Source organism: Orbicella faveolata, unplaced genomic scaffold (assembly GCF_042242905.1).
Source record: "Orbicella faveolata isolate gen_17 unplaced genomic scaffold, um_ofav_v1 contig_12, whole genome shotgun sequence".
Taxonomy (NCBI): Eukaryota; Metazoa; Cnidaria; class Anthozoa; order Scleractinia; family Merulinidae; genus Orbicella; species Orbicella faveolata.
Genome location: NW_028301539.1, coordinates 358,288 through 372,730, shown reverse-complemented (window position 1 = coordinate 372,730; position 14,443 = coordinate 358,288). Strand labels below are relative to the sequence as shown.

The following is a 14,443-nucleotide window of genomic DNA, read 5'->3' as shown; positions in this document are numbered from 1 at the left end:
TAGGGCCGTTGCTTCCAAAATTTGAATTAACCAATCAGCATTCAGCAGGCTGAAGAGACTGTCCTGTCGACATCACATGTATTTTAACAGGAAAAGCTTTGGAATTGGCCACTTTTTTCACTGGAGACTGCATTGAATATTCCCAAGAATTAGAGGATTTAAATTGACAGAAACCATCAGGTGACAGATTCTAACAAATGAAAAATATAAAACAACCTTGCATTTAAACTGGGTGACGTGCACCCGGCAAGAAGCTCCCCAAATGTTGCCCGGGAGGATAATAGCCCATGGGGGCCCCTTGAAAAGAACCTCTAAGAGATCCTGTTTTGAAGGCGTGGCTTGAAATTTTTTTTCACCCCCAAGTGCTACCAATATTCTAAAACATCACATTATCTCCTGTCATATGTATGGATTATTGACCAAGTGTGAGGTGAAGATGGCTGGATATTGGCCAAGTTCTTTTTTTGCGTGTTTATGGACCGAGATGGAGTCGAGGTCCATGAATTCGCAAAAAAAGAACGAGGCCAATATCCAGCCATCTTGACTGAACAAGCTTGGTCAATAAAGGATTTATTATATGGCTTTCGGGGAAATTTTTCTTGCGGGACACGGTGGGTAGTCCCGAGTGGGCAAGATAGCTCCATCTTGCCCGCTCGGGTAGCCAATCACAGCGCAGGATTTGATTCATCTTGCCTGCTCATGGAGCTAGTCATATAATAATATCGGCTTAATACCTTAAAGGGCATGGCAAAAACCCCCGCTGTGGATTGTTTGAGGTTGAACACCCCACGAGGCACCAAAACCACTCTTTAACCTCTAAAAGGTACGAGGAGCACCCCTGTCACTTTAATATAGGAGTCCCCCCCCGCCCCCCGCCCCCCCCCCCCCCCCCACGGGGATAATAGTTAAACACCTGTCCATGGTACACCAGAGGGGAAGAGACTACGGAGAAGGCCAGGAGTAACTTGGAGATGGTCGGACCTGGAATGAAATTTGAAACTGGCACAAGACCGCTCTCGCTGGAGCCTGGAGAGAAACTGTGAAAGCCTTATATGTCCCATGGCGCGACAACGATTTCTTGGCGTCGATTGATGGTGGACAAAAGAAATTAAACCTAGAATTCTGTTGTTAACTACTGGATCAGAAGAGGTCAAAGCCCACGTAAATTCATTGGTATTGTCTTTATATAATTTTGGAAAAGGCTTTTATGATCCTTTATCGGTGATGCCGCTCGAGCTTAGTGCAATGCAACCCACGTGATGTGCCTTAACCGACAAAAACTGGGTCGAGACGTAGTCCCGCTGTTTTCCGACCGTTTCCCGCCATTTTTATCGGGCTTCCGAGAACGGAGTTTAGGATCGGCAGCTCTCGTCTTTGTTTTTCATTGGATCCGCAACAAACTACACTGACAGTGACGAAAATACTCTTAGTTGAAAAATCCGTTAGCTGTTGTAACTGTATTAGTGGTGGGTTTATCGCATTTTAAATCCTGGTTTGTTCCGTTTCCGTTCGGAATTGTCGCTAACAGGATTGTTATCAAGGTATTGAAGTCTGAGGTAAGTTATGTCTGAAGAGTTCATGATAGCATCTTAGCCTACATTCGACTGAAGAATTACGTGTTGGCCATTCATAGCCAGCTCATGGTGGTGTTTTGATGAGAGTAAACTCTTTAGAAGCCATTGAACTTTTCAAGACGTCCCTAACGATATTTCATGGTCGATTGTTCGAGAACAGATCTAAATAGAGATCAACATAATGATTTGTATCAAGCACGCTTTGATGTATTGACGATGTAGTTTATATAAGCTTACGCTTAAATTATTACAACGTAATCAAACACAAACTACGTATTGGCTTCCTAAGCTTTCTTGTACAATCCTACCCATTTGTAATTAATAGGACGTATAGTACAGTTTGTTGTGATAGAAGTGAGAGGGTGTTAATTAAAATGCACAGCTTGTGAAGCTTGTACATGTACAAATGATATGAACAGTGTCAGGTGTTGAGATTTAAGCTTACAGTTGTTTTCTTCCTAAATTATTTGCCCTTTGAGGTGACTTACAAGCTTTAGATAATCAGCTGGTTTACACTGGAGTGTTTGGCACGGCTTTTTGTAGGATTTTAATCTTTAAAAACCCTCAGAAGCATAACTTTGGACTTGTTGTGGACTCGTTAGGCAGGCCATTCCATCATACATTTATGTCAACTGGTGCTTTTTCAGTCGGTGTAATTCACCATCATCAAATCATATCAATGACAGAAATTATTTTGTGATTGTTTCACCTCAGGTGTTTTATACAAATATGAACTGACCACTCAGTTCAGAAATCATGTAATTGGGGCAAGTGATTACAACCACACTCATTCAGTCCTTTTGGAAGCATGCTAGTGTACTCCCATAACAAATAACAAAGCTAAGAGCTGAACATGATGTAATACCACTGTTTATACAGTCTTGTCAACAAATTATTGTGGTTTGAAAATAAACATAAACCTTTACTTTTTTAATAAAGTGATGAGTTTGCTTTGCATGTAATATTACTGCCCTTAAGCCTTTTGCACGGTCAGGTTAGTGGCCAGCTTAGCAGAATTTAACTATGTCATGTCTTCTTAGTTCATGGCGAGAAAGGTCGCAGGAATAGTTTTTAGCCCTGTACAATAAGATTTTTGTAACTGAAACACGTATGATCATCACATTTATGTACACAACTTTTTAATGTGATCTTCATATATTCATTTGTTGTTGTGTTGTTAAATAAAAATGGAACCATGTTTCATTTACAGATTTTTGTCTTGAGGAAGGTAACTGACTGAAGTTACTCTTGGCATGGATGGTAAGTAATAAACTGCATGATGATAAGCAAAGTAATGAGTAATTTACCCGTCTTGCCTTAAGTCACCTTACGGTAGACCTTCAAGGGTCCAAAATTATTATTTCACACCAAATTCAAGACTTATCTGAATTTTCCAAAAAAAAGTATTTTAAAAACTTAAAATGTGAACAAGTTATCCACAAAAGAGTAAATTTTTAAAACGATTCAATAAACCTCAAACAATGATAAGCCAATTAAAATGTGTCAACCCTTTAGTTGAGCAGTGACAATTTTTGCGGCAACTGATCTCATCCGCGGAGTCATATTTCGCTTCTTTTGTTTATCCCTTACGTCTTGCAATTTCTCACACAGAAATCTTTGCTTTTGTTAATTATATAGGCTGATACAATACATGAATTTATTTACATAGAGTTAGATCTTGGACAAAGAAAGAACCTTGTTTAATTGAATAATATTTAGCCTTATACAAAGGGTATTCTTTAATACATGGTTTTTATTTCATGTCATAATTTATGCCAACCAAGTGAGCCACAGAGTAAAGAAAAGCCCACCAATAAACTTGTGTGGACAAAATTAAAGGCAGAGCTTATTTATTGTTAGAATTTCAAAGTAAATAATTTATGTACTAAAATAACAACTTTAAGTACTTTTAATTGAATCTTTAGTTTGAGAACTACCACAAATATAAATTAGTTAACATAACCAATGTATGAATTTTTGTTTCAGAGTTTGTAGAATGTGGCGCCAGCATTCCATCTGGTACCTTAAAAGAGAAAATCTTGGCTCTTTTAGTGTCTAACAAGAGGTCTGTGAAAGTTCTTGCAAACGTGCTGCAGATCGACCCAGTTCACGAGCTTGTAAGCAGTTATGAAGAATGCCATGGACAAGTGTCTTTAGATACATGGAAGTATGTTCTTCAACAGCTTGGATACTCTAAAGAACATTTTCAGCAACTTATGCTTGCTGATCAGATGATAGCTGATACCACAGATATAGTAGGCTGCATAGATGACTTAGAAGGGAATAACTGTGATGCACAGAGCATTCCAAGGGATTGGCCAGAATGGAGCTTGCCTCCTCCAGATGAAAGCTTGTTAAAGGAAAATATAGTGGAGGATGCTGCTAAAGGTGAGGATGATCAGGATTCTTCCATGCAGGCAGCTGCAGAAAAAGGCCCCTCACTTGAGAACAATACACTTTCATCAACTGTCCAGTCATTGTCTCAAGGGAATAGCTCAACACTTGGTCTTGTTCCTGTAGCTGAGAATGGAAGAAGTCAGCATGAGAATTCTCCTCTGGCTGTGATAGAGGGAAGAGAAGAAAACCTTGAAGCATCAAGTGTACAAGCAGACTACAAGCAGCAGGCAATTGATAAAACAGCAACACCTTCAAGACCGACTACGCCAGAAGCAGCACGTTCCACACATGACCCAGTTGTGACAGGTCAAAAAAGATCACACCAGAATAATGCTGCTGCTGCTGAGGCTCATCCTCTAGGGAATGGTGAACGAGATTTGGAGTGCAGTAATCAAGAAAGTGGCAACCCTTACAAGACTCCTACGGAAAATGATTGTATAGCTGAAAATGATTGGACAGAGAACAACAATGGTCTCTATGCTGAATTACAAAGGGTAGTTAATATGTAATGTGAACATTTTAAATTGCATAATTAGTGACATACATTGTATAAAGGACAAAGAAGAATATAACCCAAAAAAGAGAATCCAACCTAAAAAATACTGAAATCTGGGAGATTACCAATTTTACTTTCTCAACCCTAAAAAGCGCTGTAAATAAATTAAAGTAGTTGTGAGATCTTCTGATTCAGCCACAGTATTCCAAAATGCTCCTGTGAAAAAGGCCAAAAATTCAGCCAAAATAAGTGCTTTCCTTTGAATCCAGGAGATTTGGTGATCCGTATGGGAGACTGAGAGATTCGGTCCATACCCTGGAGACTCCCGCATAATCTGGGAGAGTTGGGATAGATGCAAGTGCCCAATTATTGTGTGCCTGGTCTGGCCCAATTTATTACATGTATGTATAACCTGGCAATGTTGATTAATAGTTTTCTTTTGAAAGTGTCCCAGATCTAGAGCTAAATGTATTTGAACCTGTATGGTTGCTGAATTTTTCCCCAGTGGGTCCCTTATGAAAAGGACAAGGGTTTTCGTCATACCTGTTAGAGGTGAAAAATGCAGTGTTGGTACCTCTTGGTGTGTTCAGCCTCCAAAGGTCCACGGCAGGACCTTTTGCAGTACCTTTTAGAGTATTGAGCTGAAAAAAATATGACATGAGATAATGTGTTGTTTTAGAATTGGAGCCTCTTAGAGGTGAAATTCATTTCAAGCCATGCCCACAAAACAGGATCTTGGTACCTCTTAGGCATTCTTTTAAAATTTTCCAACGAGCCCCTCTGTCCTTTTTATATGGGAGATCTCCCCCCCCCCCCCCCCTCTGGGGGAAGTTGTCAATGACCAATCTGCAGCATTAAAACATATATAGGTACAGTTCAGTATCTATTAATTGGTACATGTCTTGTTTTGCCATGCAGGCAAATGAGTCTTCACAGCTAAGTGTTTCCTACTTGGTTGAGGTAAGTGAAGACAATTTTGTATAATTTGTTGATCTGACAATAACTCTAATTAAATGATGGTCAAAGATCAAGAAATATGATAACAGTTGTAACAGTTGGTCATGTTAATTTATGAGAAAGTGCCAATTATATACATGTTGGAGGGCTCCTGTTGGTTTAAATCTGCCTAATAAAACATCTGTTTAAGGTGGCTCGATTGGATTTTTCAATAGTGACACCTTCCAACTTTAAATATAAATCACAACACACTAAAACATAATACAGGAGATTGATATCCACACTCTTGCTAGGGATAGACCAAAGTTTTGGGTGCGGTGTATTTTATCGAGATACCAGAGTTACCATAGCAACGCAATGATGTCATTGCTGTTTTTACCCATGGTTGATTTTCTTGAAATCTAGAGGTTTTCTTCTAAACTGTCTACTGTACTTGCAGTTTAGATAGTGTGCCTGATGTGTAGCAAGTTTAAACAAATTCTATGAGAGCCATTTCGAGAAATCTTTTGCTGAAGTTTTCGACTGTTAACATGAAACAAATCTAATGGAGTCACTCTAGTATATGTTTGCCGGGCTTATGGAAAGCACATTTGGAGTGCATGTTACATGCATTTTTATACACATGAACCACATTTCCTGAAAAGTGGAACAAAATTGCTTCATTTGATTTTGAAAAGTATGAACTTGAATAAGGTGGCTATTTCGTTTTTTTTTTGCCAAAACTTGGCTATGTTTTTACACTGAAGTGAATATTAAAAAAAGCGGTTGATGAATTTCTTTTAAACTTTGCACTCAATGAGATTAATTCATATTCAATGTAATCCCAGAGTTTCAAATGAAATGAAATATTTTAAGGCTGCTATTTTTCAGTGTCAACCCAGGAAAATATTCCTCTGATTTTCACTCATGTTGTTTGTAGTCTTCATTATAATGCTCTTTTGTCTCGAATCACCATTCTATTGTACATTTCTGTATACCATGAATGAATCTGTAAAACATGCGATTGCTTTCTGGCCATTTTCCTGAAGTGTGCTAAAAAATATATGTCACACTTTCACTCATCTCGCGTTAATGCTGCCACGCCAAGGGTAAGCGGTGAGTGCAAGCAGGAAATCGCTATGCTGGATGTCTTGTTTACATTTAACATAAACGTAAACAAGATGTATATTTTATTGTTATTGTAGTGATAGCTCGGGATAGTTTAGCATGCTTCAGAAAAGTGCCGGAAAGGAAATCGCTTGTTTTATGAATTAGAATTATTTCAAAAATGGCATGGTGAAACTTTTTTATTTTATCAATTTTTGATCAGCAGAATAAGACACAACCTTCGGCAAAGTTTAAAACAATTCTGTATGTAGGGTTCTGAGCCACCTTAAATTTTCAAAACCTTAAGGTGGCTCTGAACTCCATGTTCATATTTTTTGAAACTTTACCAAAGCTGCGTCTTATCCTGCTAATCAAAATTTGATAATATTAAAATATTTCACTGGGCCGTTTTTGAATAATAAGCCCTTAAAGCTATAATTAAGGGTGTTTTTAGTAGGTCATACTGTTGCTATAGTAACCTATTGTGTTAGGAAAATGATAACAATGTTTTCACCAATGATTGGGCAGCTTTATGACACCAAGATTGTGGCATCAATTGATAAAGAGTGGTTATAATGACCAATTAAAATCTAAGTCTTAGAAAGTAATGGAAACTGTTTTGAGTCACCTTAAGTCACATGCGATCTGTGATGTCATACTGTGTGTGTAAATTAAGAGTAAAACTTGTTTGAAGCCTACAGTGTATTTCTGTACAACTGTTGAGCTCTGTTATGAAACAAATAAGCTAGACTTGACCTGCTTTGTTGGCTTGTTTGGTTTTTTTTTTCATAACTAAAAGTACTCTTTACACCAAAGTGACCAGAACACTAAAGAAGTACGGAGAAATGCTCACCTGCAGCTTATGTTTCACTTTAACTGGAGTCCTCTTTTGTGCTCTTGTCAATCCTTGTGTACTTGTGTACAATTAAATTAAAGCAGGGTCAAGCCATTTTTAAGAGTTAGTCAACCTTAGAATGTTCAAAGCCAAACTGGGTTATTGATCATTGTAAATTAATGTAAATTAACTTGCAAATCATTCATCCTGGTGGCTCTTTAATGTGATTGTACATAGAAAGTTCATACTTTGTTATTTAAATAAAGTTAGAATAAATTTCTTTTTTTTTCAGGAATTACGAAAGAAGGATTTAGTCTGTGCTTGGCGACAGAACAAGTGCAACAGTCTGCAACAACAATTAGAGGTACATGTATGTCATTGTAAGCTGTAAACAAGTCTTGAGTTTACAAAATTATACATCATAGCTTAAAGTTAGTCTCGAGGATTTTACATTATCAATCATTGCATAGATATATGAGTCTAAATCCCACACAATAGACACGACCATGATCATTGGATTTGGTTTAAACTAAAGTTCTGATCCATCCTTTTTCAGGAATGTAGAGGTCAATGTACTCAACTACAGATCATCAATGAAGGGGTAAAGATCTATAAGAAGAAGAGAGTTTAGTTGGTAACATGTAATATGTAACATCTTTCATGTTGTTTTATACAGTTGTAGCACAATTAATTTTGATATTTTTCAGTGTTAAATCATTACTTGATTTAAGCAGCCTTTATCTCTTTTTGTCTTGATTTAACCCCACCCCTTCCCCCTTATATGTCATGACTTGATTTGAAAAGTTCCTTAAATGATTAAGTATTGATATGTTTAGTTCAAAAGACGTTTAGAGGAAAGTGGGGAATTGGAAATTGAAAGTCAACGATTGATCAGAATGACTCAACAGGTGAGGATTGTCCTTTATAATAATTATCAGTTTAAAATCAGTGGTTTGATGGGATTTTAAGTTAAACTACATGACTGTATATAATCTGAAACTGACTTAAACAGGTCAACTTTTCTGAAGAAGTTGAAAAGTATGTCACTGTGAATTCACTCATAATACAGTACCGATCAGAAGAACCCTAACAGGGAACACTTGACCGAATGCATTCTGTTTCCGTTCCACACGCGTTCCCGTACCCGTTCTGTATCCGTTCTGTATCCGTTCGCAAACGCGTTCCCTGTTAGGTTTCTTCTGAGCGGTACTGTATATAACACTAATGCATCATTGCTCACATAAAATACTTGTAATTAGAAAAAAGAATGCCTATTGTTTCCTTGATTTGAAATTCTATTATTAGTTCCCCACTCAAGAGTTTACAAATATGTGAAAGCACTATCAATTAATTTATTTGGCAATCTCTTGTCCAGTGAAAAATGCAGTTGTACTGCTTACTTGATCCTTGGTTTCTAGTAAAAAGAACAGAATGGCTGTACAGGCAATGAGATGTAATAATGTTTTTTCCTTTTTCTTGTTGTATGTGTGAACTTTGCAGGTCTGCATTTGGAGAGAACAGGAGAATAACAGGCTGGAAGAGGTAGATTCATTGATTTGTAATTAAGTAGACATTTTTAGCTAATAAAATAAATTGAGTTAGAATAAAATACAATATTATTGTATGCAAAAACACAAGCGTGCAAAAAACTAACACTGCTTGCACAAACTGATCATGCCACTTGTCATGTGACAAGAAGAGGCTGTACACTACTTAACAGGAGCTGAACATTAAACCAGCGTTTGTAGTAAGTAATGAGGACTGTGATCAAAAGACTTTACTTCATTCCAAAGCAGGTGGTGTCCAGTGTTTTGAGAGTGCTGAAACAGTGGAGGTCTGGGTGTAGACATTCGCCAATGCATATCAAATACTTGATCTTCTAGGCTAACTGAATTGAAAATTGCTTGATGTTCTTCATTCATGCATGATTGGTGAAGTATGTGATGAGCTGAGTTCTGATAGCAATAACTGGCATGTATATTTCCTTATTGGTCATGGCATTCTGTTTCTTCTTGTTATTATTATTATTATTATTATTATTATTATTATTATTATTAAAGATTCGCACAGCTATTGATGATGATGATGATGATGATGAAGATTATTATTATTATTTACAAGGTCCTAATAAGTCACATGTAATATCTCTGTTTAGCACATCCGGCAGCTGGATGAAAGACATGACAATGCTAACCGCTTCATGGAAGATCTAAGGAGAGAAAATCAGGAGTTGTCTGAGGTTTGTGATGATATCAGATGTGATTGCTTAATTAACCTTAAACTGAAAATCTGAAGAAACGTCAGTGAAAATTGAAATTGTAATGCTGGCGATTATAATACCATTGAAGGCTGGAAGAAGCATTTCGGGTGATCTCAACGGTGTTTTTCCTTTAAATGACGAAGGCTAAAACTGTTTGTAAGGGGCTGGTAGAAGCTGGTACATGAACTTGTATCTGACAGTTTGTATTTATTTGGTCAGGGGAATTTTATTTTTATCAGGGAAAAGTCAGGGAATTTTGAAAAGTAACATCTGGTGGTCAATACAGTGTTAAACTTATGACTGAGTACCTTCGCTTGTATTCAAAATGTTATCACAATACTAATATATGGTGCTGAAAGAAGAAGCAAATTGTAATAAAGTCTTTAAGACACAACAAAACGTCATGCGGCGAGATTATCGTGTTGGCTCAAAATTAAGCTTATAGAATGCGATTCTTTCAGGAACTACGGTTAGCCTTTAATCAGATGTGGGATTTGCAAGGACGTGACCACAATTTGGAAAGGGAACACGAGCGGTTACGATTACAATATGAAGAGAGAGTGGCTGAAGCAGCTCGAGCTTTTAACAATGTTGAGACAGATAAAGTCAAAAGGCTGAAGCAGAAGTTAGCTCAGGAGAAAAGTAGAAGAAAAACCCTTCTTGAGGTGAGATGTTAGACTTGCTGTCAACTTTAATCTGTTTTGTTGTTTCATGTCTACAAAAAGCTTGCCAGAATGGTACAGGACAACTCTTTACTGCCTTGATCAAACAGTATAATCTTTTAATCTTATAGTTCTGTAACTAAAATGAATGTTACTTATAATTGCTTGTGTGATCAATCATTTAGGAAAACCATCGGCTAACCGCATTGGTTAAAGAGTTGAGATCCAAGGAGGAGGGTCATTTTCCTTCTGGTGGCTCAGGTGAAGATGACGCGGGAGACAATCCCGAACCCAGCACCACTGTAAGTGATAATCTTGTTTTGTTTATAAGAGCATCATAAGGGTGAACATGTACTTGTACCTCTTTTGGCGGATCTTGCTTATCCCACAGTATGGCAGAGAGAAGCTGCCAAATCGCAAGACTTACCTGTACGTGGATTTTTCTGGCGATAGCTGTTGTCAGAATATTTGATTCCAATACAGTTTTGTTCCAAAAGCAAATATTTAGTTACTAATTACAGGTATGTTTGTGTGTTGAATTGTGTGTTGATGTGTTAAGGTCTATAGATAATAAAGAAGTAGGACCCGTTTCTCGAAAGCCCCGGAATCTTTTCGGGGCCCGAAAAGCCATTTTTAGTTAATCGGTATTTAAAGACAGAGGTGTATACGCCTGAAACTTCTTGTATGAAGGGAACCTCTGTTCGTATTAAGAATATATGAATAAAACAGCTCGGTAGTCAAAAGGTTTGAGATTTTGCTACGGCTTTTCCGGTGCGAAAACTTTTCGGGACCTTCGAGAAACGGGCCCCAGGCCAGTATCCAGCCGTCAGATCTTGATCCAACAAAGTTGGCCTTTGAAGGATTATAATGACATAGTAAAAGAACTCTGTGTTTCTTGTGGGACAAGACAGGCAAGATAACCCCTGGCTCGTAAGGGTTAAGCCTTCTCCGCTTCCTGAGCTAGCCATATCGTAGTGACTGTATTTCCCCTGGTCTAATTTTTAGGCTTCAAGTGAAGTAGAGGATGATGAACAATCAGGATCATCAAACCACACCCAACAATCAGGTAAAGTCTACTTGACATCAATAGCGCCAGTAATGTTGTAGTACTTTACTTATCACTGAAGTAGATCAGGTGCATGTTTTGAAAGAAAATTCAATTCAAAAATACATTGACGGTAGAGATTAAAATGGGTTTTTTTCTATCCGTTTTGGTAGATTCTGATAGTTCCAGTGAAGATGACCGTTTAGAGGACGCATCTACAGATGCTACTGCAAGTTAAAGATGGAATGAAAGACCTAATGTTCTCTTTTTCGTAATCAGTGGTTAACGATAATCAGAACACCAAGAGAAAAATGAAGTGTAATATATACCTTTGTGATTTCGAGTTTTGGTACTTGTTTGTACTGTAAATGTATTGTAAATCAAAATGTAATATATCGTTGCTGATTCAAGTGAATCAGCAACGATATATCATAAGGATTTTGAAATAAGTGGTAGCTGCAATATTTGATTGTGGGTAATTTTATTGGTATACATGTAGCATGTAGTATTTTGATTTTGAATTCTTTAATGCATTTAGGGTTCATGTAGCTGTGCTAATGCAACTGCTAGTACTTTTTATAGGTAGTTTATATAAAGAATTCAATTTAAAGCTGTGCAAATTTTAAACATGTATATAATTAATTAAGAGTTATACAGGTGAAAGTTGTCGATTTTTATTGTAATGTATTACTGGGTTTGTATAATTAATCTTTGTACTTATTCTCCTGAGTATTTACAATTTTTTAAGACACATGGAATGCTTAGATTGCAAAGTTAATGAATGATCTCATATGCAGACCATGTTGGTTGAATGTTTGCGTTCATCCTTCTTATTTAACGAAGGAAAGTGAAAAAACAACGAATGTCACAGACAAGAATGCATGTTTTTACAATATTTTAATTCCTGAATTGCTTTTTTTAAGTCAGAGAAACAATTTAGAGATCTCGTAATTTATTGATAATCAATTTTGGTGAGGATACGCGTAATTGTATTTTATCAATGTCACTTTTATCTTCAGTTTGAAGAGTAAGTGATATATATAGAATAAAACGAGATTATTCTTTGGGTCAATGAATTCTTCACTATATTTGCAATTTCTGTACATAGAATTCATATATGGCCATTCTTTAAATTATAGCTTTTCTCAATTCTCGAATTTTAGTGTATATGGAGTGAATATCAGTTTTTGGAATTACACATATTAGCAGTGTTTCCATCTGGCTGGCTTGATTTCCGTGTGATCGCTGGCGATTATTCGGAGCATGGCGTACTTTAGTCTCGTAATCAGCTGTCATTATGGTCGTCCCGAGACGCGCTGTATCGTCATGCAGTGCCGTACGTGAAGAAGCCCAGAAGAAGCCAAGGCCTACTTGCACCTCCTTTCGTTCTTTCGGTGACTTAGCCGGACAGATGGAAACCAGCTGTTTATAGTATGAGATTCTGTATTATCCCATTTATATTGATTATTTGTACAGACAAAGAGGTATGTTATTGACAGAGTGTGTAAGTATTATATATGCATTAAGTGAATTTATTAATTTATAATAAAAAAAATTACGAAGTCGAGAGACCAAGTACCTTTTGAAAGTTAGTTTTAAAGTAATCTATTCGCAGTAAACCGATAATGACTGGGATCATCGTATCCAAGTCAACACGTATCTCTCCTCTCTCGTTTATCCAGTTTTAACTATTATTAAATTCGAATTGTCATCATAATCCACACGACCACTATCGCCGGGAAATCCGATGTATGGAGCCGACCCAACTGTATTACATGAAAAAGGAATTGGTGAACTCTCAACTGTACTCTTTTTTGTTATTTAAAACAGTAACTGTAAATGATTTTTTTTTTTGTAAAACTTAAGTCTAAACAGATATTTATAGTAATAATAAGGATATATTTTTAACTTAGGATAGAGGGCCACTGGTTCGTCAGTTTTTTTACTGTTATGTGTTACCCTCTGTAAATAAAGTTGTTACTTACTTACTATCTGTAACTGTGCTTGTCCTAGCTAGACTTTAAAGATGGCTGTTATTTTGTATGTTTTGTTTTAAACATTAAAGTACATGTGTATCTTTCCTAGCTTTTTGCGGTTTTATTGAAACGTTTGTTAATGACCAAGGATTGGCTTAAGGAAATCTACAAACTAGTCTAAAAATTGCTTCATTGTGATTGGCTGCGAGGAATCTAATTTACTCTTCATCTTCTATCACATCCCCAGTCGTCTTTTGAGGTCAGCGGCGACAGCCGAGGGAGCCTGGATGAAACTCCCTAGGGACTTGGATGGGATCATGGGAAGGAAGACGAGGAGAGGAGTCTTTACTTCTGATCTCCTTCGTTTAAATTACCTGGGGATCATCACGTCTTTTGTCATTGAAGACGTCTTTGTGCGGTCAGAGATCTCAATATTGAGTCTAGAGAAGGAGAATTCCTGATGGAACTGTACATGTTCATGCGGAATATGAATTATAAACGATTAGAAGCACTTTTATTTCTCTGTAGTCAAAGCATCCAATCGCACAATGGCGTCATAACTTGCAAGCATAAACATGGCGACGCACGAGAAATGTTGAGCTCCCACATTAACATGTGAAAAGCCCAGAATTCAAAACAGACAAAATATTGGCTGTGGCCGCACTAAGAGAGATAACTGGGTTTATTTTTTTAGAAACCTGGTTAAAAATTCTAAACAACTTAACTCGGTTAAAGGTTGGTAATAATAAAATAACGGGGTTATATTTTATGAGCGGCCGCACTGAAATGGGTTATGAAGTGGGTTAAACTCAATTGACGTCATGAGATAAACCAACAAAATGGCAGACTTCGAGGACCCTGTTCAGTCTGTTGTTATATTCTCGATTCTTTTTCTTTGTTTTCGTTTCCTTTCTCTCCACTCACGGCTAAGGCAGTCCCTCTTCCTTCTAATACGCACTACGCAAATTTCTAAGGCAGTTCTTTCAAACATGATGTTACTACGATTATCAGTTGAGTAAGGCGGACGAAAGTTTGGTCACCAAGTTTTAACGTAAAAATCGTGTTGTTGTCACGAGCAACTGGCTCCGTATCCATTGGCAACTTGTCGGCCTTTGACGTCAATTGACAGCAAAGCGCGCGAAATTGTAGGCGACG

General features: G+C 37.2%; 1 protein-coding gene across 1 annotated transcript; it reads left to right on the top strand.

The window, feature by feature from the left end:
* The first annotated feature begins 1,303 nt into the window (after positions 1–1,303).
* LOC110067540 (uncharacterized) lies at positions 1,304–13,396 on the top strand. Its single transcript, XM_020774881.2, has 13 exons — positions 1,304–1,556; positions 2,785–2,834; positions 3,561–4,465; positions 5,386–5,427; positions 7,638–7,709; positions 7,902–7,946; positions 8,182–8,253; positions 8,846–8,887; positions 9,501–9,584; positions 10,067–10,270; positions 10,453–10,569; positions 11,273–11,333; positions 11,486–13,396. Exons 2-13 carry the CDS (start codon positions 2,828–2,830, stop codon positions 11,548–11,550), a joined length of 1,716 nt encoding a protein of 571 aa, XP_020630540.2. The 5' UTR covers positions 1,304–1,556; positions 2,785–2,827; the 3' UTR covers positions 11,551–13,396.
* The last annotated feature ends 1,047 nt before the right edge of the window (positions 13,397–14,443 follow it).

Excerpts from the sequence above, each read along its gene's own strand:
- LOC110067540 (XM_020774881.2), top strand. Across the intron at positions 4,466-5,385 it reads TCTATGCTGAATTACAAAGG|GCAAATGAGTCTTCACAGCT; the intron begins GTAGTTAATATG and ends TTTGCCATGCAG. Across the intron at positions 5,428-7,637 it reads GTGTTTCCTACTTGGTTGAG|GAATTACGAAAGAAGGATTT; the intron begins GTAAGTGAAGAC and ends TTTTTTTTTCAG.